Here is a 27,569-nt window from a genome sequence, read left to right as displayed (position 1 = left end):
CTCAGACATCCAGGGACTAACTGCCAAACTGCTGAGCACAACTTCCACTGACACCTCCTGCTCAATGCTTCAAATGTGCTATTCTGGCCCCGTGTCTAAATGAAGGTTTAGTACTCTGATTTTAAGGGGACACAGCTTAACGATTTTCAGTAGTTAGGTTGAAGGACATAACATCAGTATTTTGGCGGGCTTGAAGTCTGCAGTTAAGATTTTGGGAAAGAATGAAGTCAGAGGGCAAAAAAGAAGTGATGAGAAAAAGTCAGGGTTCTGTCTTTAAGCTCCAAGGTTTTAAAATACTGCAAAAAATATATAACCACCCACACTAAAATATCTTAAGTCAGTAAATACATGTATGTACTCTCTAGGACTGTGCCATGTTGTTAAACGTTCTGATCCATATTTCACCCCTAAATGAAAATGGTTCTCCCTTTTTTCATCTCACAAAAGGTGAGCACCTCTTGCTTCCTCTGAAGAACTACAGATATGCTTATATCTTTGGTATAACATATTTTCAGTGCCTGGGATACGAGCTTTGTTTTTCTATCACCCTGTGACTGCCAAGGAAACTGATTCAGTTCGGTGATCTAATGGACAGCAATCTTCGTATGTTCATTTTTTAGTTTTTTTAAGAGAAATTCCATTATTAGTAGCATCATTATTACTACCTTATAAATATCCATATTCCTGAGTCCAATAAAATCAAATGTGTACTTCTTCGTGCCAAACTACTGCCACCTGGAAAATGGTACTAGATGTTGAAGTCTACCCCTGCCAAGCATCATCAGCTTACTCCAGCATTTATCCAGTCACACTCATCATGAATCTGAGATGCCTGATCAGAGCCTACTAAGGCACAGCATGACAACTCAACTACAGAACCGAAGAAACCCAACAGCTGGAGGTCCAGTCCTCACCTTGTGAGATGAGGGAGAGCAGTGCTGAGCTCAGAGCTGAAGGACTATCGAGTTCAGCATGATGGGAATGCAAGAAGTGCACTGGAGGGTCAAGAGGTGCCACTGAGTGAAGGGAAGCAGATGTTTGGCAATAGGATTCCAACTAAGTGTTGATTAAATTTTCAACTTTTCAATTAGAAGACGGCCGTTTGAAGTGCTCAGAATAGCCTATTTAATTGTTTTCTGCCTCTGGAAACTCCGAGAAGGAAGCATAGCTAGTGAAAAACTTCAAGCCTTCAACATGTAGCCCAGAAATTCACACAAATTTTTACTTTGTATTTTTTTAGGCAAGAGAATTTGCTTCCCTTCCAACACTAGTATCAGTACAGTGAATCAGAGATACTACTGACAAAGTAATAATACAGAAACTAACATAGCAAGAGTAATCAGTAATTCTAGTACTGACAAGAAAAGATTAAATGAAGGTGAAACCTGTAAGGGGAGACCCTTGACATTCAAACACAATCGCAAGGAACTACTGGTATCCCCTGTAACAGCAAAAGCAGAGAGAAAGGGCCCAAGCGTCACTTTGTTCTCGGGAAACTGTGAACGACAAAAAGCCTTGGAGATGCTGACCCTACGTTAAACGTTATCTCAGCCTCTGATTATTAACCCTTGATCTTTCCGAACGTGTGTACAGTAATAGAATGAACATGCAGGAATCCGTATCTGAATGTGCCCTGTAACTTCACAAAGGGAAAAAATCAAGTCGGGGTGGGGGGTGGGGAAGTGTAATGAAGGGTAAGTGGTATATATTTCAAGCAATACTTGAAAATACTTTAAAATTTCACTGCCTTTTGCCACGTAATTTTTTCAACAATTATTCATATTAATTAGACTTTAAAACAGAGAGATCATAAAAGGGCAAAGATTTGGTTTTCTTTTTCTAACTCATTTCCTTAGATCTTGATCTATGGTACAGATGAAAACATTGGAAAACATAATTCAGTAAGTCAACAGCTCTATTCCAGACAGTTATATATCAAATAACATTATAAGCAAGCATTATAATCGGCAACAATTAATTGTATATATTTCAGAACTTCCAATTCCAAGATTATCTGCTTCATGTTTTATTTGGTAACACAAGGGATATGAAGGGATCCAAAAGTAAAACGAACAAACAAACCAACAAACAAAAACAACCCAAAAGCCAAACTGCTCAGAGTGTGAAAATAAACACTTATCAAAATGAAACACTACTATATAAAGCTACTAAGTAATGAAAAAAGGGTAAAGCAAAATTCTAATGAAATACATCACATTTGCTGCTACTTGTCTACTTTACAAGTAAAAACACATCTGTGTTTTGGGGATGTACACATCACCTTTGAGGAAATACAGACTTCAATTTTTATAACCCCAAGTAAACTCCTAACCAAGAAAAAACAGGTTTGATTCGGGATTTTTTTCTTCCAAAACCCCCCAGCTGCAGGTAGCTCTCCAAAACTCAGCCAAAGCCCACACCTCTTTAACAGATTTTACTCAATCCTTATTTGGACTAACTCCTCATCAGTTTGCTAGTTCTCATCTCCTCCAGTCCTTCTACCACTACTTCACTTCAGCAATATTTTGCCTGTGGTTGTTTTAAGGTGCAGACTGGGCCACAGCCGAGCAGACAGACTCCCCTGCAGCACTGGCACATGTAAGAAATTCATGCAGGTGAAGCAGTCACCTGTGCAGGGCCACAGCACAGCACTGGGCTATGTCCTCAGAGTAAAGCTTTCAAAAGCACCTGGAAAACCTCGCTGATCATTTTCTGTTAACAGTTCAGACTGAAGTCTCACAAAAGACTTCAGATTTGAAGATGTGCACCCAGACAGATCAAATTAAAACCAGGAAAATCTCTCTGACAACTGGCTAAGCTGCACTATTGCCAAGTACAATCAACTTGCTTGTTTGGGCAAATACAACACCTTCGCACATTTCCCACACTGCCATTTTATCTTGCACCCCCCCCGCCCCTTTTTTTATTCCTGCTTAAATGAAAAAAAGAGTATCAATCCCTGAAATCCAAACTCAAGAGATACATATACCATACAGAGCTCAGTGTTACTTATGTCAGTACAGAAACAGTTAAAGAAAGTATAATACATTCTAGATCCAAAAAACTGATTTACTGAATTCAAATTCTTGAAAGTTATTCCTCAAACAAAATAATCTTCAAAGTAAGGAACAACTTTTATGCACCATCAATCTTTTTTGCTTAAATTTGAAGCAATATACCTCTCCATTGCATAGGAGTATGACAACACTGAGGCAAATTTAAAATCCTAATGCAAACTTCTATTCAGTACTAAGCTGTGGGCTGTTAGCAGATGTCTCCATGCAAGTTCTGTCCTTGTAATGACAAATTATGCTGCCTGCAAAGATTTCAAAGATGATGACCAACTTTTCTTGTTTTATCTTATTACCTAACACTGCACAGTCAGTCTGGTGGGGGGGACCCTGAATCTACTGTCCATCTGCTCAGAATGACTGAGTTCAAAACTAGACCCCTTACAGTACACGTCTACCAGTCCAACCAATATGCAAAATGCCTGTCACATAAAACACTGCATTAAAACGTGTTTTCAAACTCATAACCTACTGCACTCTACAACAAAGGAGCACTTACTGCCATTGTCGTCAGAATCCTCACTGCTGCTAGGAAGCCGTCGCCGTTTCATGATCTCCACGGGAAACAGCAGGCAGCCTGCAAAGCAATGAGACAGCACTTAACCCAAGATAATAATACAGAGTCATCAAGTTGTGTTTCTGATGGCATGCGAGGATTTACAGCACACAAAGGAAAACAAACAACTTTAAACAGCATCTGAATATGAACTGTGAATATCTCAAGGATGTTTAATTAGGCAGTCATCATACGAGCAGATGAACAAAATTGGAGAGTATCAATGACAACCCCACCAACACTTTCACCCCAAAACAAAAGCGTGTTTTGTTCTCAGAGGTCTTAAAATCACTAAATATCTGCAGTCAATACACTTAGCTTCCCCTGCCCATTCTGACACTAGATTTGCAATACAATAACATTTTTACTGCTTGTGTAAATATTTACTTTGGCTAATATGTTTTTGGAACCATTTTATTCCTGTTTAAAGTGCCAGATTTAAAAATCAAAGATTAAAATCCATTTAAACACACACACACATATATATATAAAGAAACATCAGCATAGCAAGCCAAGTTTTCCCAGATTAACTAAACACACATCATCTCTGCCCTGGAAGGCACCACTCTCTAAAGTAAAAGAGCTACTTCCTCCTGCAGGCACATTTCCAGCGCCATACCTAACACTAACTGTTTTTCAGGCATCAGACCACCAAAGATTACACAGAAGCTCCTCCAAACTGCCAGACTTCTACTAATATTGAGTTCAACTGCACATGAATCAATGATGTAAAGGCAAAAAGTTCCACACCTTTCTAACTGCTATTCACAGGGTATTGGTATTTTTGCATGTATTCTCTGTGGAATGAAACCAGATTCAGAAAATTTAAGGAAGCTGTAAATAGCTTGTCAGCATTCACATGTAAAAAGCTATTAAAAAGTGTAAACTGAAGAGTAGAAAAAACATGACAAGACAAGCGCAGAAAGGCATATCCACTGTAAGTTAAACTGACAAGGACTCTAGATGCACATCAGATCCCCTGAGTCTTTGCTTACTACATATCAATTGTGATATCAACAAGGTCTGGGTGTTCTGCTAGCAGCAAAGCCCTCATACATACCTCTAGGGGGAAGATTTGGAAATCAGACAACAAATACTTTTTTGCTTCTAGTTAGGTGCAGAAAATCTCATCTCCTCATTTTGACCTGAGTTGGGATTTCCTAAAAACCCTTCAACAACACTCTGCAGCATACAGTTAACCACTTCAACTTTGTTCACTGAGAACATGTCTCATTGTAGTAAACTTAATAATGCTTTCAACTTTTATAAGACTAATTCGCAAACCAAGGAAACCCAAAAAGCCTAATGAAAGCTTGATACTACTTCCCCCCCCCAAAAAAAAAAAACCACACTAGAATACCTTCTCTTCCATATGTGGTTCATATAAAAAGAAATAAGCATTTTTTTGAGGAACTTCATTTTATCATCACTAGCAAATCGCAAGTGACCGAACCCGACGCTCGATTTTATGCTTCCAATGACAATATAGTTGTAAGAGCCTGAGCACTGCAAGATTGTCTCCTTTTCCAGGTTACACATGCAGACAGAGGTCAGGGAAGCCTCCCTCCCACAGAGTGACTTTCCAGAGGGGGATTTAATACCACTGTCTTTGAAAACACCTAACAGTTTTAAGCTGCAACTTTTGCTCACTGAAGGTAGAAAGAAACTGAACCGTTCACTTCACCAGGACCTTTTATCACAGTTTCATAGAGTAAATGTTCACATACAGTGTCTGATGCCAGCGAATAAATAATCATAAATGACAACCTCTTTCCACGCTAGAAGAATTCTCTCCAGAAAAACTGCTTCGAAGCAGACCAGAACTTTGAGTGTATGGCAGACAGAAATGCTGCCAATGAATAAACACACAAACCAGCCTGGATCATCACAATCATCTCAACAGAGATCTGGTACAAATGCAGTAGATCCAGAGCCAGGTTCTGATACAGTCACTTACACAGAAAGAAAGCCAACATTCAGATCCAAAACAAGCCAAGACAGAACTGAAAAATCAATTAGCTGCTATGAAGGCCAAAACCAAGGGGATAAGCATCTAATATGTATGGTACTTTTTCTAGTCGTTCACATAGTTTTCCTGTAATTGGAAGAAATACTAACAAAAGCAATGTAAAAGAACATAGTCACTTAGAATGAAAAAATCTCCCATAAACAAAATAAAGAAGATGCAAGAAAAATTAAGTTCTCTCAGAAATGTAACTTCTACATTCCTTGTCAAAACCCTCACTTCTTGGTTGATTCCCACATGGTCTGGAAAGCACTATGCACTGTAAAGCAAAATAACATAGTGTATATACACTGAGACACACTCATGACCTTGCAATGAGCAAGAAAATTCAAAATTCTGCTCACCCACATCTTTTTGGCTAAGTGTATTTTGAGTTCATCTTCTCCTAGCCATAGTTTCTGCAAATTTACAAAATAAGGAAAGACCCAGAAGCTCCTCCTTCCTACCATGTGTCTTTGCAAGAACAAACTAAACGTTATTTTTAAATGAGAGTGGTATTCACACCTCCCAATCCAAGCACTCTCCGCAGTTCTTCAGAAAGTAAGAGAAGCCAGAACAGAAGCCACTTCCCTGGACTACAGAGTATTAGATGAGGCAGCTAATTTCCTTTTCCACTCTAGTCAGGTTTCTGAAGTTGGACACCTTGAAAGCCTGTGTTCTCCCAAGTAACTGTCATGGTTTAACCCAGCCAGCAACTAAGTACCACGCAGCCACTCACTCACTCCCCTGCCTCCCCTGGTGGGACGGGGAAGAGAACTGGTGGAAAGGTGAAACTCATGGGTTGAGATAAGAACAATTTATTAATTGAATTGAAATAAAATAACATCATCATCAATTGTAATGAAAAGGGGGGAAAGAGAGGGAGAGGAATAATATCCAAAAGGAAAAAAACACACAAGCAAGCAATGCGCAGTACAACTTTTGCTCACCACCCACTGACGGATGCCCAGCCAGTCGCCCAGAAGTGATCAGCTGGTCCTGGCCATCCTCCCCAGTTTATATACTGAGTGTGACGTTCCATGGTATGGAACATCCCATCCCTTTGGCCAGTTCGGGTCAGCTGTCCTGGCTGTGTCGCCTCCCAACTTCTTGTGCCCCTCCAGCCTTTTCGCTGGCAAGGCCTGAGAAACTGAAAAAGTCCTTGACTTAATATAAACATTACCCAGCAACAACCAAAACCACCAGTGTGTTATCAACATTATTCTCATACTAAAACCAAAATACAGCATTGTACCAGCTACTGAAAAGAAAATTTACTCTCTCACAGCTGAAACCAGGGCAGTAACGTTAAAAGAAACACTCCATTTGAAGAAGCTTCTGTGAGATGCCTTTATAGATGCATGTGAGGAAAAGGAGACTGAAGGAGAAATGGAAGGCAAGAAGAAAAAAAAAAAAAAGAAAAAAAAAAAAGTTAAAATCAACAGTTCTCATTTGCCCATCTTTGAACCTAACCTGAGTTTACAGAGAGCTGAATCACAGATGGAAAAGCAGCATTTGGCTACTTAGGGCAAGTCTCAAACCTCCTAAGATTAACCCCGCAGATTTTTTGTTATTAGAAAAAATAAAACAGATATATTCTGCCTTTAAAATAATTTTAACTGTTCCCACCAGATGTTCACATCCACGGTTCAGAACACACATTCTAGAGGTAACACTAGAACAGCTAATAAGAACTATAACCACACAGACTGAAATGCTGCTGCTCTTCAGGGTATCACAGTGCCTCTGCCTCAAAGACTATCAGTTTCTATCAGGCGATGGGGACCTCAAAGTCACACAACAACTGCATTAAAAATAAACACAGATTATGGATAGTGATGGTGAGGTATGGATTGAAGGTGCAGGCTTTCCCTGTTCAACACACACATACAAATTTTCCTAGCGTATTCAGAGAATAATGTGAATTCAAGGAATGCTTTTTTAATCCTCAAAACTGAAGGAGGAAAAAAAGAATAAATAACCCAAACTACAGTAATTGATTCTTCATGGGACATCCTGAACTAAAACTAAGGAGGTATTTTTATACTGAAAAAGGCAGAATGGAAAAACTATCACACTTTTCAGTTAAATTCCTTATCTCATCTCAATCTCTTTCCTAATCTGAGACTTGAGTGCCAGCAATATTACTTTTCTCTGAAATTCTCGGTCTTCAGAGTCATGAAAATGTTGGTATTTTTCACTTGACTTTATTTTGACATACATTTAATATACTCAGGTGCATACACAATGCATCTGATCCAACTCTGATCTCATTAAAACATACTCTGTAACAGAAGCAGGTCTGTTAGTTCCAATGGGTCAGAAGCAAAGGCAGGTTCATCAAGATTTGACTGTACCACAGCCAGCTGCATGGTACAAACTAGCTGTGATCATTATGCCTGTAAGCAAAGAGAAATCACATGTAACCGTAAGAACGGTGAAACATTTAAGCCAAGCTTTGAGACTCATACCAACAATAAGTAAAAACTATACACTCAGCCTGCAACACTTGCAGGACAAGAAGAGACCACCCAGGTTACTGACCTCAATTCCCAACAACTGTATGCAACCACGTAATTACTGTGTAGTCCAGAAGTTCCCACAAAACATTCACTGCACCCACACATGCCACAGGATAACTTCCCAACCCCCCTTGCAAAATGAATGCTCCTCTGAAGCAAGGAAGCAGCCAACCAAGCATTGCCCTTGAACCTGTATCTTCTATCATAAACACTTCTACTGTTTTTCCCAACTTCTTACACCAGCCCCCAAGGGGCATTTGCCCGTATACTGTTCTCCTGCAGAGTAAGCCCAGCGCTTGAAAAGCTACAATTGAGTCCAGCAGCCCTAACATAACAAGGCTGCTGCATCACCAAGCCAAACATTCCCTGAGTTTCCAGTGACTGGTGCAAATTCCTAATAACCCAAGCAACATTTGAACATTGTTTCAGTTTCATTTCCTTGAGAGATGATTCTTTCTTCATATTAAAACCATCCTTTCAGAAATCAGACAGACCAACCCACAACGTGCTGATCGGTATTTCTCCCGAGGACTCTACTGTAACACATTTACCCTTTTCTTTTGCAGCAAATGCCAACCTTCAACCAAACACAGTTTTACAAACAGCCATGACTGCCGGCAATGTTACCCCACTTCCAAGGGCTGACAATGTGTCTAAGAGCACTTCATGCAATCACACCACACAATAAATGGCATAGATGGGGCAGAGGGCGTGACTTTTTAGCCACCAAGCCCCCTCAGATGAGATAGCCATACCAAGCCTGTACCGGTGAGGCTGGCACAGCCTGCAACACACTCTGCTGCACTGCATTTTTTTACAGAGACACAGCACCAGTCATTTTTCCGTACTTTTTCACTATGCTAGCTCTGAAAGCTAAGCTCTGGGGGTTTATTCATTGATTAGGTGCACATTTCAAACACAGAAATGTAATTCTAGATTTACCATGGTACAATTACTTAAATTGTTTTTAAAGGCTAGGTTACAACACCTGAAACATTTCTTCTGGTTACTATATTTTGGAAAGAGCATTAAGCCTTTTTCAAAATACTTGTGAAATGTTATGCAAATGAAATTACTAGATGACAATCCAATATACTCAATGTCAGGCCACAAGATAACGCATCCTTGTGGAGGTGAGCAAGAAACATCTAACTCTACACAAATAACTAGATACAGTTAAGAATACAGACATTTCTCCCTACGTCCCAGTACCTGCTGGCAGATACAGTGCATGGGCTAGAATCAGCAACATGACACAAATTCACCACTTGTACCAGTATACATTATCATGCTCCTCTGTTCTTAGCCCTGCAACACACACTGGACAACAATGCCAAGATCTTTCCTTTTTCCCCACCTCCCACACTGAAATCCCAGGAGTTACAACAGGTAAGAGTCAAAAAAAACCACCCAACTCTTTTTCCTAGCTTCCTCAGAAAAGAAATCCAGACATTACCCCATAAAACTGGCATGGCAATGTGCACGCACATACACCCCATGTGCAACACACCACAGAACTTTGAATGCTACTACTGTGCAGTTAAGAACACCATATACTTTTTCCACTCAGTTTGACCCCAAGTAGAGAGATGATCAAAGAGAAAGATGTAAAGTGTGTCAGTCTTTGTTATGCAAATAGCTAAATAGAACCAGATTTTTTAAAATAATTTTACATGAAAAAAATCTACATCCTCAGGTCAAAGGTTTTACAAAGCACAATTCCTACCAGTGTATTTTTAAGGTCTGTATAAACCTCTGGGTAAAAAGAGTGTGTAATTCAAACACTGACAGACAATTAACTGTAACCGTGTTAACGGGTGTCACTATAATAAACTGCACCAAACAGATGCAGAGGCAGAATGGGAAGAAAGCAGAATTATGACAGATGTATACCCTGAAGACAAACTGAAAAACTGGCTTTTCCTCAAAGTAACCCACTAACTGCAATGAAACTAAGACCTAATTATCTCTAGCACACAAGAAATTGCTTCAAAACACTTATTGTACAAAAGGAAGTGTGACGCAGTCTTAACAAAGTGCATAGCAGATTAAGACATTTGAGACATTCGGCTCCTACTACTGTACTCTTTTTAGATAGCTTGTTTATGGCACCATCCCAGTCTTCACCGACCCACACCTGACATAGCAAGAAAAAAAAACCTCATTTTTTCCTTCTATATGCCCAGACACAAAAAAAAAAAAAAAAAAAAAAAAAAAACACAAAAAAAACCCCACACCACAGAAACCACCTACATCAGAAATAAGTTACACTAAAACTTTCTAATTCCTCTTTACTACCTATGAAAGCTTTGGTAGCAATGTTTTATAGTCACAAAGATACAACAAGAGTTCTTAAATGAAATACTACAGTATCACGTAGCACAGTCCACAGTACAAAAAAGCCACAGAACTTAAATTTGGAGAAACAATCCCCCCAAGCCTCAGGAAACACAGAAGTGCGTTCCAAGGCCAAGAGTGTTCTCCACAAGGAATATTTCTACTGACTTCAGCACAGCTATTCAAAATTTCACAAGGAAAGGCAGAAACACAATTTAGACATATCAGCCCAACACTTTTCAGCAATCCACATGCTCATTTATGCACCTGTGCAAGTCAGCTCATTGTTACCTTATAATATGGGCAGTGGCAGCAAATTCTTCTCAAACTGTGCTGGTGAAACTGACCGCCCAAATCTGGAGCAATGATAAATTGGGCCCCATGAATTAGTTCAACCCACCCTGCACTCATTGCAGTTCATGTCTTCCACCCAGAGAAAGCTGTCAGCTTGGTCAGCTCCAGCTGAAAACAAGAGCACGAAGCAGCAGTACTAACCACATGGAGAAAGCATTTGAGGAAAGACTGGAAGTTGGGGTGGGTTTTTTTAACTATATTCTGTGAACTGGGAATGAAACCAGAGAAGCTGGAAGGGAAATCTGCAGCTGTGAGGGGAAAGGGAAATTTATTATTATTATTTTATTTTAAACATATGTATTAAACATAGCTCAAAAGCAGGGAGTGAGTGGTATCCGAAGCCAAAGGGAAAATCCTGCCACTAAAGCATACAACCCTTGCTGTTTGAACAATATTCCACCGAGTGTGAGAAACCTCTAGAAATAGAATCATAACAAGCATATTTTGGCATAACTTTTATGAAGGTTTTAGGTCTGCAAGTGTGGGCAGCTTTTGACTTACTTAAAAGACAGCGCCTGCTTAAAAAAGAAGTTACTCCAAGTAACACCTAAATCTCTCTCTAAAAGGAAAAAGCAGGGCTAGCATAAAAACACCTTTCTGCTTTCGCGTTAAAATGTCAACTACAAAGTGTTGCTAAATGCTATCGTGATTTCCAGTGCCACCTAACAGCCACCCGAGGAGCAGAATCTATTTTTAACGCTTGCGTGCAGGCACACTAACCAGCCGCTTGTATGTCACGCACGGCCAGCTCTTCCTCAACGCCTGACAGGTCTCCGGATCCCACGGACTTCACCGGCGGGCCAATCTCATAACTTTCTCCGAATAAAGCCGTCAGCCGAAGGGCAGAGACCGAGGCGCCGGGCGCCGGCGTGCGCGGCCGTGTGGAGCCGCCTGGCAGGTGAGCAGCGCCTCAGCCGACCCGAGCGGGCGGCCGCCTCCCGCCGCGCCAACGGCCGCCAGCGCCGGGCCGCCGCGCCACGGGCCGGGAGCCGCCGCCTGAAGAGAATTCAAAAGCGGCGCCTCACGCCCCCCCGCTCGCCGGCTCCAGGCCGGCCGGCTGTCGCTCGGGGCGGCTCTTCTCCTCCTCCTCCTCCTCCCGCAGCGACCCCACCTCAGCGCCCGGCCCGGGCGGGCAGCGGCTGCCCACACCCGCCCGCCGGCCGTTAATGCCCACGCCGCGTTAATGCCGGCTCCAGAGCCGCCGAGACACGGCCAGCGGGGGGGAAGAGGAGACGGAGCCGCCTCCCCGCCGGGCTGCACCGCCCCGGCGGGCGGGGGTGGCACCTTCCCGGGCAGCGGCACGGCCGCCGGTTTCCATTTGAAACGGCCCGGCTCGCCGCCCCCCCGCCTCCGCCTCCTCCTCCCGGCTCCCGCTCCCGCTCCTCCCCGCCGCCGGCCGCACCAATCCGCTCGGCCCCGGCTGCAAATCAAACTTGGTGCCCCCGGCCCCGCTGCCTCTCCCGCAAGCCCCCGTCACTGCCGAAAACGGCCAAAAGCACCTTCCCCACCCGCCCCCATGCCCTCGCTGCGATGGCGGGGTGGGGACGGGACGGCGGTTTGGCGGATCGAGCAGCAGCAGCACGGAGGAGACTTGAGCTCATTTTCTGTGTCTGTCTCTCCTCCCACTCCCAGACAGTTCTGGAAACTGTGTATCACCTCTTGTCACAGGAAACCAACCAGCAGGCGGTGCAAACAAACAAACACCCTTTGCCTCCACCCTCCCCAAAATAATGCACACCCCCACCGCCTAGCGTTAATGAACTGGCGGGCGCGAACGGGAAGGGAAAAGCAAAAGGGAAAAAAAAAAATAAAAAAGAAATCATCCTCCGAGCAGGCGGCTACCCGAGCCCGGGGACGGGCAGGGTGGCAGCAGCATCGGGGCGGCTTTGTCTAATTTCAGCAAGTGGAATAATCGCCGGAGCCGCTCTCGCCTCCCGCGGGAGGCCGGGGCCGGACCGTTACACGGGAACGCCGCCGTTCCCCGGCGCACCGCAGCCCAGACCCATCTCGCCTGCCAGGCCCCGGGGGAAGAGCGAAATCGCGCAGCTACCCTGACTGGCGCCCAAGCAACTTCAGGCGTTTGCCGCCGCTCCCCCGCGCTTGTTGTTCTGCTACGTTACGCTCGCGTTTCGACACCGCCGGTGACGTTCCGTTCCCTCGTCAACAAACTCCGGCACGGCCGCACCGATTCCCCCCGGCGCGCCACAGCCGCCCCGGGAAGCCGGCAGAGCGCCGACACCCCACACACACCGGGGGGGGGGGGGGGGGGGGGAAGGGGGGGTCCCGCTCCACCGCCTCGCCTTGCCCAAGTTTGCACCGCGCCCCCCCACCTCCAGCCCCGGTGTCCGCTCCTGCCAGCGCCCCGCTCCCGCACTTCAGCTCCCCGGCCCGGGCGCTGCGGAGCCGCCGTGCACCTGCCGGCCGCTGCCCGGCGGCAGCGATGCCGCCCCCCCCCGCGGCGGGCCCGGGCAGCTCCGCACGCCTCCCCCCGCACACACGCTCTCAAACACGTGCGCTCCAGGGCTCCCGCAAGTTGCTCTCCAGCCGGAGCCACCGTGCGCTCTCCCCGGGGCGGGCGGGATGAGGCCGGGGGCGATCGCAGCGCCCGTGACAGCCCGGCGCTCTCCACCTCCAGCGGAACCCCCCCGGTGCCCCCCGCCCCAGCACACCCTCCTGCGCCCGTCCAGTGCAGACTAACCGGCTGCGGCTCTCCCGCTCCGAAAGGCAACTTCTGCTTAATTTCACCGATGAGCAGGTTTTATGCTTTCCAAGCATTTTTTGTCCGACAAGCGAAAGCCAAGTGCGACTGGGGGTGGGGGGGGTCAATGTAACTACAAAGCTGCTTCTGCACACAAACACCTCCTCCCCCACGCACCCGCTCCCCGCCCCCGGCGAGAGGCGACGGGTCTCGCGGACATGTGGGTGACACGGTGACAGACACCGGCCATGGCTCCCCCCCCCCGCCCCCTTCCAACACGCCCGTACCCGAGCAGGACCTGCACTCTGCCATTGCCATCTGTCTACCAAGTTGCTCCAACGCTTCCCACTTGCCGCGGAGCGGAGGGGGATGCCCGGCGCTGCCCACCCCCACCCCCCACCGGCGCTGCCCGAGGCGCGGGGCCGGCAGCACGGCGCGCCGGCGGCTCCCTCGGCCGCTGCACCTGGAGAGCTGCCGCCGTCCTTTACTTGCCGCGCCGGGAGCCCCGCAGCGGAACAAAAAGCCGCCGGCCGCCGCCGGCACCGGCCCCGCCGCGCCGGGCGGCGGCACAGCCTCCCCTCCCTCCTCCCACCGCCCCGTCCCTCCCGCCCGCCTCAGCCCGGCACAAGTTGCTTGCGGGATAGCGGAGCCGCAACTCGGCCGCCTCCCCTCGCCCCGTACCGAGCCGCACGGCTCTTGGCGCCATGTTAATGACGTACTATCTTATTTCCACTAGGCAGCGACCTTCGGCACGAAACTGCTCTCTCGCCGCCTCCGGAGCGACAAAAAACCCATCAAATATGGCTGTGCTGGCGGCTCCCCCGGCTGGCGCTGCGGCGGCGGCGGGCCACGGTTACCTGCTGGCGGCGGCGGCGAGGCGGCGGCGAGGGCGGGCGGCGCGGCCGGGCTCCCCCTGCGCGGAGGGCTCGGGGCCGCCTCATGAGTTCGGCGCGGCGCCGGGGAGCGGGCGCGGAGAGCGGCTCCTGCGCCACACACACACCCCGGCACCCGCGCTCGCTCGCTCGCTCGCTCACTCACTCACACACAGAGACTCCCTCTGACTGACGTTTGTACTTGTTATGGAGGAAGGACTCCGTGAATCAAACTCGTTTCTGGGTCACTGCTGCCACAGGGGGGAGCTACTTTAATCCCCTGCCAAAACTGGAAGGCGAAGGAAGGCGGGGGGGGATAGTAATAATAATGCAGCGCCGGGGTGGGGAGGCGGCGGCGGCCCCCGGGGAGCCGCCGTTAACTCCTGGCGGCTGGGGCCGTGTCTCGCCGCCCACTCCCCCGGCGGCGGCCTCCCGGGGAGCTCCGAGCTCCCCGCTGCACCCACCGGGCCGGAGCCCGGGGGTGCGCGGCCGCCCGGCTCCTGCCGCCTTCCCCGCCCGCATCCCAGCGGGCTCGGCCGTGGAGACCGGAGGGCGGCGTTGCGGCGGCTGGGAACGCGGATCCCGCCGGTGGCACTGCTGGCGTTACCCCGCAACGACCCGCTCCCCCCCAAAAAATGCCAACCGATTTCACAACCACGCTGCACAGGCTCCCAACGCGTGGCTCGCACCTCGCTGCGCTTCAGGCGGAGAAACTGAGGCACGTAGGAGTTAAACGCAGCGGCCGCAACACAGCGCGTAATTGCGAGGGCAAGAATAACACTGCGGGCGCCCTGTTCTCAGCCCCCAGCGTTATCCCTCCAGCTCCCCAAGTCCCATACTTCTCAAAAAAAACCCCAAAAAAAACAAAAAAAAAAAAACCTGGAAAAAGCTATCACGTAACTGCGGTTCTATTCACATCTTTCTAGCAGGAAACGAAATTATCTTAAATGGGCACCAAATTACATGCTAAACTTGCCATTATCGAAAGAAAAAAAGTACGTTTGAATGCGGATTTCTTTCTTTCCCGCGTCAATCGCTTTACCTCCCGCTGTGCACCTGTGCTCCCCGACTGCGGGAGAACTCCCCCTTTAGAGCAGAATTCTCGAGCAAATACAGTATGAGGTAATATACACCACAGAGAAGATTCAACATAATCTCAGAGACGGAATTAAGGCGATCTGTGGAAAGTAATCCCCATGGTATGCAAATACAAATTAATGCAGCCTCCACAGCAATATTAGTCTGCCAAAGAATCACACCTTAATTCAACAGAAGAATTGGGTTGTTACTCATCCATGCAAACGGAGTCATTTATCCTGCCATCTCACCCACCTACCTACCTGGTAATGAAAAAGTACTTACATCGCTACACGTCCTGAAAGTTGTACGTTACAACAAAAATAACCTTTCCTTCCCTTCAAGATATTTTTTTGGACTGTGGAAATAAGTGGTGGGTTTAGTCATAGAAAAGCCTGAAGCATCTTCAGATTTTAAAGCCTAAGAGTTTGATTCTCCTTGTTTTCATTTACACGAAAACAAGAAAAACATATGCATTCTCTACATTCTCCCGCACTCTACCTCGGCATTCAGACCTGCGAAGGTACCGAATGGAGCAGCTTCGCGCAAATAAAAGTCTCATCAGAAGTAGCTCCACTGATGCCGTTCATCTTCACAGGATCCAGGCCGTAGCTTTTTGCCACTCATGGTGCAGCCATCGGGCACCTGCGACCCATCTGTGTGATGCACCAGATTATATTATCTGATAAATAGTCCACTTATCACCAGAATTACATTTATACACCCTTACCCCTGAGCTTCCAGGAACCTAGCCCATGCACTGATTCTCGATACTGCCAAAGGAGTCAGCGACTGGAGGCACTGTTGATCTGAATTATCTGAACGGCATGTGCCTGCTGCGGGGCTATGGTATGAACCCCGCAGCAGACTAGGTCAGAGTGTTTTCACTCAGTGGTCTGTAGGTCTCTTTGAAGCTCAGGGGCTGCTTCTTTTAAGTCCATAAAAAGTAAAAAGCTACTGTCAGTTGGTATTTACTAACTGGAGGTATGCACCTCTACTGGATGAATGTGATTTCTAATTTTTTTTTTTTAAATACTGTCCATTGTAAAAGGCTGAAGAATCACAGGAAGTACTGCTTGTCCCACTTTTCTAGGGTTTTTTTTTTTCCCCAAGAAAATTCAGAACTGGTTTCCGAGAAAATCTTAGATGTGAACATGCTCCAGTTTCTAAAGAGGATGATAGAAACTTTCCTGTCTCAAACCCCTTGGATTTGAGGCAATATTTTTGTTTTTCTGCCATTAGCTTTCCTCTGCATATACAGCCAAGTTTAAGTTACATCTTGTGTTTTAGGAAACATTTCTCTTGGAAGCCATGCAAGGCCTACGTGTAAGAACAGAACATGAATGTTTGCAGAATGGTGGGCTGTGTTTTAGAAAGTAGCGACTAAAAATGCTGTCTCAATTACTGCAGAAAATTCACCAAATGTGAGCCCTCTGCACTGTAGCAGCAGCTAGTTCAGTCTTTATGAGGAAGGTAGCACAACAGAAACAAAGCTGCTGTTACGCCTCTGCGTGCAGTGTATCGCCGAGACTGTTTTGCAACAGCGTACTTATGCGTTCTAAAAGGAATACTGAAAAATTGAAGGGCTAGTAGTTGGAAGAAGAATTTTTGAAATTATTGGAAAACATAAAGAAAATGTTACATCCTGTGTTACTTCAATGCTACAGGTATAAAGTTGTATACTAATACAACCAGGCTCAAACCGGGAATAACATAGATGAGCACACCCAAGTAAGCCACTGGCATCGTTAATACGAAACAATGCTAAGGAAAAGGATCTGCATATGAGCTGACTAAAGCAATGAGCTGTTCACTGCAGAATCAGCTTTAGCCGCTTAAGACACCATTACGACTCCTGCCTGAGAACAGCAGCAATGAACATCGTGTGATGGGCTGTAGGAGTGATCCTCGCTGGCTTCTCTAGGAACTCACTGCCCAGCTCAACTTGCCAAAGCAGCCAGGCTGCCTGCAGTGGAACAGAGGAGGATGGTAAAAGCAAGTCACGCAGGGCAAGGAAAGGAAACTTAATCCTGCATTAAACATCTGACCGCGGTCTGACTCTAAAGATTTGGAACCAAAACGGTGAGGGACAACCTCACAGTAGTGTTCTGCCACCTCCACTGGCTAAATTTCAAGGTGATGGGTAAAATTCTGCTGGAGGTAGAGTTCGTAGAGGTTTTGCAATGGACATCAGTGGGGCCAGAATTTCAGCCTTCATCTCTTAACAGCTATGTACCCCCTTAGCAAATCAGGCATTTTCTTACAATAAATAATGTCACTACACTCTGTGTCCTGCTCAGTCATCTTTATATTAGTATAAACACTGATTCCAGGAGTACTCAGAGAATATGTATGAGGCTTGGAGTTAGGCTTTGTGCTAACAGACAGAACCTCTGGCCCCTTCTCCAAGTTGTTTCATCAGGTATAGTTGCTCATATATTAAATTTTATTGCAATTTTTTGATCATTTATATAGGTTCTTAATGTCTCCCTTATTACTGCTATTTCTGAGCATCTGCACAAAGCCAAGGAAAGGATATGTGGCTTTTCAGCACTTTTTTCCCAGCCTTTCATGGCAATCTGTTGCTGCAGCAGTGTCTGCTACAGTATTTTTACTTCTTTCTCCCCCTCCCCCCCCTTTTCTTTACTCTGATAGTACTATAGTACTCCTTTTAGACTTGGAATCATTTCCACTAATTCTTGCAGTCTCTGCACATGAAGGTGGAGCTAATGAAATTGAGTTTCTCCCCATTGTTAAACTTAGCCCAAGTATCACTCAGAACTTGAAACTCTTCTTCTCTTTTGGCTCCAGTTTTTAGGAACTGCCACTTCAGTTTTCTCCTTTCTTTATTTTGAAAATTAGAAACTTGAGGGGAAGAACACAGTACGGACCCAAACTAGCACTGTCAAGACTTTAGCTTGGACTTAATCTTTCAAAGGGGTTTCGCATCTCCTGTGAGAGATGTATGCATCGCAAAGGGGTAAGACAGATGCACAGCTGGGCCCAACCCTGTTGAGGTCCATTTTGTCTCAGGCTGGTCTGCTCACATAAGCAAGGGGAAAAAAAAAGATTTTGACTCATGCATATGTAAATCTCTACCACTTAAAAATTGCATAAGAGCAATATTTTTAACTCCTGCAGGAATAAAACTTGCTCACATGGCTTAGGTATGGACCAGAGAGGGACACAGTTACCACAATTTTGTCTAGTCCAAATAAATACTTTTTGGCAACATGGCACCCAACCACTTCAGACAATTAATTGCTGCTCTGGCTTTTTCTTCCTTCTCCTTGTCTACAAGCGCTGAATTTTGGGTTCTCCGCATTGGGGAGGTCAAAAAGACCAAGCTCAGGTAGTGTGTTACTTCCTTTTACTCTGAAGCTGCGATTTACAGCTACCAGGATTGCTTGTGGGAGTGATCTGCAGATTCACAGGCCACACTCCAAAGACGTGCTTTGTCCTGTGCTCACAAGCCTCATTCTTCTGGTTTATAGTTCCTTTGTTTTATTGAAACATGGTTGTTGTGAGAGGTCACTAACTGGGTGTATGAGCCAGTATCCCAGTAAGCAGAAGTGTGACATTGAGGGATGAAGATAGAGAGGGATAAAAATGACTTTTACAGCTGAACTTTATATTTAACACGGTATCAAACAGGGTACTTGCAGAAGAGAGACTAGATTAGTCTTTTAGTGACAAAACTTGAGAAGTAGAGATTATAATACTCATTTGATGTGTGGGTAGGCAGGGCCATACAAAGGTTAAATCACTTGCACAAGTCACATGTTAAGTCAGCATTAAAACCAAGAATAGAAACCTAAAGTCATGCCCCAGTCCAAGGTTTCTAATGATTAAACTGTATTCTCTCCTTTGGCCTGGTCTATAGCACATAGCACAGTACAAAGTATACATCCATGGCATTTTGCACATAGATAATCTTAAATTTTTTTGGCAAGTCAAACACAATCACTGTAAGGATATGCAATAGCTAACATTGTATATTCATCTGGAAGCAAAGTGGGAACAGGAATACCCAATAGGTAAAACTTACTAAATTCCAAGATCTAAAAGTACAGCTACTGAAATCAAGTGTTTCCAAATTATTCTAATTGAAAAGCAGAAGCTGACAGGAAACCAGCAGAACAAGAACCTCAAGGGAACGACTAGAGGCAGGCAGTTAACTTGCAGGTCTGCAAGTTAATCGGGATTGAAGCTGATGCATCATCTTTAAGGTAAACAACACAATTTTGCACACGATGAGGGAATTAGCAGCCAAGGTAATGCCCTAAGTACAGGAAGACTGGATTGTGAAAACCTCAGGCAAGTGAGAGTTTAGTAGCAACAGATCAAATCTCAGTCGAAGTATACCCACGTGCCTATCTGGCAGCTCATCAAGCAACATTACACTGGCTAATCTAAATGAACTTCAATATTAAATTGTGTTGGTGCAGGCAGAAATCACATAGTGAAAGAAAGGTGTTGTGACAAGACTTGTAGAAGAGTTCAAAAGAATCTGATTACAGATTTTCTGATTGCCGAGTGCGTCCTGATAACTGGTTGCTAAAAGTAGAGTAGTGGTACCAGTTTACTGGGGAAGCACAACAAAAATCAATTTCTTTTTTCAGTAACAACCTAGTGCCAAAATTACTTAAAAAAAAAAAAAAGGGGGGGGGGGGGGAAGGCAACTTCAGCTCTGGATCTTTTGCAGTCAGAAAAAGATTAAATGTAAAAAAAGATCAGCTGCTGAAATCACTCTGAGCAGTTTGTGGTAACATTTCTGGAAAGAGCAGAAACCTTGGAAGTAACTTCCCATGCGGCCCTTTTTGGGTTCCACTCAGTACTTTACGGAATTGCCCCAGAGTTACTTCTATTTGCGGTTTCTCCTGGGACAGCCTCTTCCAAATGCAATGACTCACAGTTCATTGAATTTAAAGCTGTTTCCAGACCATGAAACTGAGGTCTGCCACAAGGACCAAGAGATCATACACCCTCCATGTCAGAAAACAGACCTAGGACAATTAGACGTATGGTACAATGCAGAGAAGATACTCTGTTTATCCTCAGTAATGATAGCTTCCTCTCCCCAGTTTACCAGCTTATCAGTTTCCATGCTTCAAATCTGCCCTGGGGGACATGTCAATCATCATTTTGACAAAGGGTAAATTTTCTCCCTAAATACTAAGAGGTCCACTGATGTCACACACAGTTGTCCTGAAACCTACTTCAAATATGAGTAACTTTAGCTCAATAGTACACAGATGTAAGGCAACAAGGGTGTAAAGAAGCCATTGCTTCTAAATAAAGAAAATACTAGTCAAACAAACAGGCAGTGGTTGTTTACTTCAGCTATTTTACTTTACCAATTATATATTTTAGAAATTGAGTTATTCAGTGTTTAACACATAGGAAAAATGACTGAGCAAAGTAAATGAAATGTCTTTTTCTTGTGGCAACATTGATTGCCATGCATTTCTACATATTTCACTGCGTAAGTATCCACAAAAAGCAGTTTATAAGGTTTTAATCAGCATAAATGTGATAAAAACTACCTCACGTACTTCCGTTTCACTGTTAGATATATTCAGAGGTTCGACACTACCAAACAGGACTTGGAACAAGAGGCTCAGAATATCCAGCACAAAAGAACCTTTACACAATAGGGGAAGCTGAGCCCTTCTCTAACCTCCCTCTCTCTCTCACCCCCCAAAAAAGGGGCAGTGTGTTGGGATAAAGAGGGCAGTTGATCCCATACATCAATGGGCCACATAACCTTGCAGCAAATGGCCCTAGCTGACTGTCTCTGTATCTGGCCAGCATTAATACATACCCAAAACAACACAGTCCACACTGTTAGGCTTCCGCTTTGCTAAGAGCTTATCAGAAACACACACCCGGTAAAAAATTCACAAACAAAAGAAAAGCTGCAGTACCCTTATCAGGTACAGAATTATTATCAATTTTGCAAATAAGACATTCAGACATAATAGTAGAGAGATACAAATAAAAACTGCCCCTGGCAAACCAAAGAGACTCAGTCTCATGATTCAGCCCTAACACCTTACAACAGCATAATCCTCCAGTGCTGTTTGAAACATACACAATACAAAAGGTCAACTATCCTTAACACTGCATTTGCACACTGGATGTGTCTAACCCCAAATTTCTGCTTCAGACTCTTATGAGAGAGCAGTGAGAGCTACCAGAGACAGCAAAGGCTTTGCACATGAAGGTGTTCAGAAGGCAGAACCTCAAACAGCTGCATAGTAAATTTTCAGTGCACAGAATGCCAGCACTTGCAACGCAAACAGCCCTTGAGTCATTTCATGCTATTTATAACAGTAATTCTGAAGTTACTTTATTTTTTTTTTTTAAATGGAGAAAGGAGTTTATTACTTATTTAGAAATTCTGCTTCTTTGCTACTGCTCAAAGCTGAGACTGCCACACATGTATTTAACTAAGCACACAGTGAAGAACGAAGAACACTTGGAAATCGTATCATTACCCCGGCTCCTGTGAACTTTGCTTCACTAAGCAAAAAAACCTGCAAACAAAATAGCCTCTGACCTTCCAGAACAATATTAAAAAAAAAAAAAAAAAAAGCCTGATCTGCTTATGTGGGCAGATTTTGGCACAGGGTAAACATCTATGTTTGCTCCTCAAATTGCACAAGTCAGAAAAGAATCTCTCTCTCTCTTTTATCCAGGACATGCTTTTAAACCATTGCACATTTCTGTTTCTTTGACAGTCTGAGGCAGGTTACTTTCTTCACATAGAAGTGCCAGTACTGGGGCAAAGTAAATGTGCCAACTGCCTGTAGTCTGGTATCTCCGAAGGAGGAACGGGCACATCCTGCAGTGAGCACACATAGCCTTACGTAACTGCCAAAACCACAGCTCCAGACTACTCGGCTTCTTAAACATTCAGCCGCCCATAGCAGCATCTCTGCCCTTGGCCAAAGCTAAAGGTGAGCCCACAGTGTCTCAGATCTCTTCTGGAAAAGGACCCGACTACTTAAAGGAGCCAGGCAGAGGCTTCAGCCACAGCAAAGGGAGAAAAAAGTTTTGCAGAAGGTAAGTTCAGGAAAGCCTGAAAGAGCGCCAGACTCACAGCAGACAGTCCCACGCCCGAGTACAACTTGTACTGGCGCTCTGGTGTAGTGCTTTGGATCAATAACATCTGTAATAAAGCACGTATTGACTGATAAGCTGGACAGATGCACAGAGGGAGCAAAGGGATTTTTCCGCTCCCGACACGCTGGTGCTGGAGCCGGAGCCTGGAGCAATGATTTGGCTCTTACCTCTACATGTTTATTTCATGCTTTTCAAACAGCAGCTCCTATGGGTTCTTTGAGGTCCCCCCATTTTTAGGGAAATTAATCATCTTTCATGGCTACCTTAATAACATGTTGCAAGTATTGTGCACCCCGTAGTGCCTGACACACGCTTCAGAATCCTAGTTAGCTTGTTTGAAGAAGTTCGATTTTAATGAAGGAAATCGGTGACAGCAAAAAGGTCCCAAACCTGGGGAAATGTAATGAGAGACCAAGATCACAGATCTGTCATTTTGTGTGAACAGAATGAATGAATAAGTATTGAAAATGTGTACATCTGTCACATACTGTCCCCAGCGAGGGAGCCCCCATTAACTAAGTGAGCTGGTCACCCTTCAGAATACAATTAACATCAGGTGGTTAAATGTTTTAAATCCTTTTAAAGTTGCTGAAGTTAATACTATTACCCTGAATTTTGTATTTTCCCATGAAAAAATAGTCCAGAAAATCAAGCTACAACATACACACAAAATCCTTTTCTACTTACTACATACACACACGCATACTTTGTTTTCCTAACTATCTCAAAGTCAGGAAATCTCCAAGCCCAGCTAAGTGAGGAAGACACCAATACTTGTCTTACAAACTTTAGTGACATGGAAGGAATTTTTAAAGCAAGCAACCACTGAAACCAAAAGCATGAGCTGACATTCTCTTTTCACTGGGAATGAGTGTTTATGCCATTAACTTCCACAGAGCTAGGATTTTTCCTGAGCCTACATTACACAATTACAGAGAATTCCATATAGCCATTGCCATTCAAACTATATGATATTTTTAAACAAATTGATGTATCAAACACAACACATTGTACTCTGATTGAAGCCCACCATCTCAACCTGAACATCAAGCACAGAATTAGACAGAGGGTTTAAAAGCTGCATGTCATTTCCAGCATATGCAGCAAATGAAATCGTACTTAGCAAGGTGTTTGCTACACTAATCCCATTTATGCTTCATAGCACAAAAATAGACACATTTAACCCTGTGAAAATTTAGGCCAGGTCCGACAGCATTAAGCACAAGGAAAGCAAAAAATGTGCTAGGTTACTGAGACTTAGATTCAAAAGATTTTGAGATCCAAGGCTGAAAAAGTAGTTCAGCAAATTCTTGCTCATTCATCTGGCTCTGGAATAGTCTAAACCTACTTAGTACCTCCCTGCATGTTTGCAACATTCCTTGAAGATCTGCAGCTCTTATTTTTTTGGCACGATCTGAACTGCTTCAGTTTGCATAACGAGGTCATGGCTTCAGTCTCAGCCCAATGAAGCCAGATGCGATGGTCTAGGGCTACCTATTAGATGCTTCCACTTTCTCCCAGCGAAGTTTCGCAACACTGTGCTGCAGAGCCAAAGGGCCTGCTTGTTCTCATGACTCGTATGTGCTCTGTTGCACAATGCCTCAACTTTGATAAAAGGGATGGAGAACACACCTCGCAGCCCAAGTTTTGGGCTAAATCATTTTATCTCATATCTTTGTACTTACTAATTTTAGTCTGACTATACTACTTGCTAGAAGCTGCAGGAAAAAACTCCTAATGCTTGACTCATGTTTTTTAAAAACAACACTAATATTTTAGGTCTGAGACGCGCATAATATTTTTGCTAGGTATGCTACAGACATAGGACACCAACTAATATAGCTTAACTTTTTTGCATTTTTAACCTCTATTAATAACACCAGCACAATCTGCTTACATTTCCCTATTGAGAAATCATTTTGTTCCACATACAGGAAAGTCTGTATACATAGGCCACAGCTTGCAAAAATAAACAAATACTACATTTTCTAAGATATTAATTTCCTAAGTATGTTACACTGCTTGACAGTGACAACAAACCACATGAACTTCCTCAAGAAGAAAAAACACCACCCACTCACTTTTGCAAGAAACACGTCAAGTTGCAATTTTTTTTTCTTTGCACTATGGTTACGTCACTTATCTCTTGGGTACAGATGACACTAATAACCATGTGCCTGGACTCCAACTAAATTATCAGTTTCCTTTAAATAGTCTGAGGGAAGAAAAGCAGCAAGAATGCTGTATAGGAAAGTAGGTATAGGAAGGCTTGGTCTTGAGCCTAATTTTGAAAATTGTTTCAGTTTAGCCTCTGAATTTTGTTCTACAGGTTTTCATACATAAAAATGTATTATTTGTGCATGCAGATTGAATAACTGCCTATGTAGCTACCCAATCTGCACACAATGTGGGCACAGCAGCTGCGCACACTCCAACTGTCGCTAGAGAAGTTCTAGCTGTTCAGCCCAAGCGTATTAAACGATCCCCACCCTTTAGACCACTGGTCATTTGTGTTGAAGATAATTATTTTAACCCTGAAGTCACTGGTCCTCATGAATAACATTATGTTTTTCAGTGACATCACCCAGAGGCGTACATAGCCAAATGTTTGTAAGTCAAGTTCTGAAGAGGACACCCCAATCCCTTGGCTCCCACAAAATGCATCACACTTAAAAAATTCTCATGTATTTGCTGAGTAGAAGTCTTAAGAAATATCAGGAAGATGAGGCTTAAAAAAAAAAAAAGGAAGGGCAGTTCTGTCAAATTTCAGGTTGCAGAATGCCCTGCACCACTGAATTAACTGCTGTTCTTTCACCTGAATCCTCCCATGCCTCTACAAACACCCTTTAAAGCTAAAAGATTATCTATCCATAACACAGCGTCCTATCCACCAGGATTCAGCTAAACATTCAGGTCCTGTTCATGATCAGAAATTCACAGCCAAATACAGGTAGTACCAAGAGCATTCTAAGATTTCTACAGCAAAATGTAATGACTTCATTTTAATAGGTAAACATGATGAGCTCCACAAACGACTGCTGAGGCATTAGAGATCATTAGTCCCACAGAGAAAGCACTAACATCCCACAATATCAAATTGTTTATCACTAATTTACAGACTGAATCTACAAATACATTTCTATCACTTTGTAGTTGCTTAATTAATTACATATATTACGCAAATTAAACTGAAGGATGCAGCGAGTACTCCCAGGGCAACCAATGGCTATGTCACCAGCAGTTTGCTGCTTTTCCATTCAGGGAAGTCCTCCCAGTTTTCTTTTTCTGTTAGTGGCAAAGAGGATCATAAAAGAATGAAAGCTGTGATCTCACTATCATATTGGAAATCAAGAGAGAATTCTGCTGCATTAAGATTAATGAGATAACTCCAAGAGAAGAACTTCATAAACATGTGCAAGAGTAGACAGGCAGCTGAAAATCTGGGGAGTCTTCAGATCGCAATCAGAACATCCTAGTCCAGCTTTTCATTATGGTAAGACCAGAAGCAGCCCACAGACAGCAATAAAGCACATGGGTATTTGTGGATTCGTTCTAAACTTCTTATGTGGAGTCTTCTAGAAAAGTGTGATTTATAAATACTGACATTTAAATAATTGTTTTGATATAGCAGATTAATGCTAATGACTATAATATTTACTGATTTTTTTATCTTTATATAAGATACTGTTAGAGGCAATTGTAAGCTCGTAGTTAATAATGTTTTGGATAAAGCTGTTCTGCTAATTCCTTTTCCTCTATTCTTGTAGAAAATAATGCAAAAGAAAAATCAACACTCAGATCTCAAAAAATAGAATGTTCATTTTCTTGAAACAAAGCAAAAACAATGACATTTTTGTCCAGTATTTTCAATACCACATAGGCTGCTATGGAGAAAGTTAACTGCCTGCCAGGCAGACCCAGTACCTCCACAAACACTGTTTTACACACATTTAGGTCCAGAGGCATCAACTGGACTATCATCATACCTAAAATTAGGCAACTTCATAAGTTTTTGTCAGACTGAGTGTTAATGTGCCCCAGGCAATTAAAAGTTTACTTTTTTTAAAGAGAAAGCAATATACTGGTTATTTCAATTTAGATGTTTAGGAGGTAGTTCTCCTTTTGATATTATTCCTTAACACATGTTCAGTCCTAGGACAATGTCATCCCTATTGTGTGTACATACATATTTTCAGTCACACAGACAACATAACCTATACATGAAATATCACCACAGTCAGTTTATTTAAAATGTATACCCATTTCTGTTAATTAAAACAGATTTTTCCTGATAATCTGGTATCATCCTATTAAAATAGTTTCTGATATTTGTGGAGCTCTACTTGGATTTTGAATAAAAAAGGGTTATTTGCATTCATTTTTCCTGCACTATAAGAGTACAGGATATTTGAACATCATGTCTTCCTGTCTCACACACACAAAAACCCAATAATAAAAAAAAACCAACTAAAAACCCAAAACAACAACAAAAAAAACATCACCCAAACTAGAAGGAAACCTACATAAAGGACAACTCCACAGCTAACAAAGTGTCCCTCAGTGGATGTACAGAATGTATGACTCAGAGTTTGGAATACCCTTATGTCCTGACACTTTTTCCCTCTTTCCATCTATGTAAGAACTGCTGACTACTAATTTCACAGGGAGAGTTAACCTCATTCTTCACTGTTTTAGGTGCCAGACTTACGAATGACTAATTCTTCTGTTCTAGTATTACAGTAGCAGTTCTGAAAGTACAAAGATATAAATGTTGAGAGTTAATGCCTCTCCCCATCTTTTTTATCCCAATTTTGGGACATAATTTTCAGAATCTTCCTGGAATATTCTGTGAAATGTTAAAATTGCCCCATGGTAGAAGGTCAAAGCACTTCTTCCATACTCGTTGATACCAGCCTTCATACTTTGAATTAAAGGTCAAATGAATCAAA

The 27,569-nt window shown here is 43.8% G+C and overlaps 1 protein-coding gene across 11 annotated transcripts in view; it reads right to left on the bottom strand.

Annotated features, from left to right (window-relative positions):
- Positions 1–16,147, bottom strand: part of JADE1 (jade family PHD finger 1) — a 48,695-nt gene extending 32,548 nt beyond the window's left edge. Inside the window, exons 1-2 of one of the 11 annotated variants that reach the window (XM_005441930.4) lie at positions 15,994–16,147; positions 3,571–3,648 (exon numbers count right to left, since the gene is read on the bottom strand). In XM_005441930.4, the coding sequence (XP_005441987.3) occupies positions 3,571–3,648; positions 15,994–16,054 (139 nt within the window). In that variant the 5' untranslated portion in view covers positions 16,055–16,147. The other 10 variants (XM_055700845.1, XM_055700847.1, XM_014282159.3 and 7 more) reach the window with 10 other exon arrangements.
- Positions 16,148–27,569: the final 11,422 nt, after the last annotated feature.

Source organism: Falco cherrug, chromosome 1, assembly GCF_023634085.1.
Source record: "Falco cherrug isolate bFalChe1 chromosome 1, bFalChe1.pri, whole genome shotgun sequence".
Lineage (NCBI taxonomy): Eukaryota > Metazoa > Chordata > Aves > Falconiformes > Falconidae > Falco > Falco cherrug.
The sequence above is the reverse complement of the archived record's forward strand: the minus strand, read 5'-3'. Positions and strand labels throughout refer to the sequence as shown.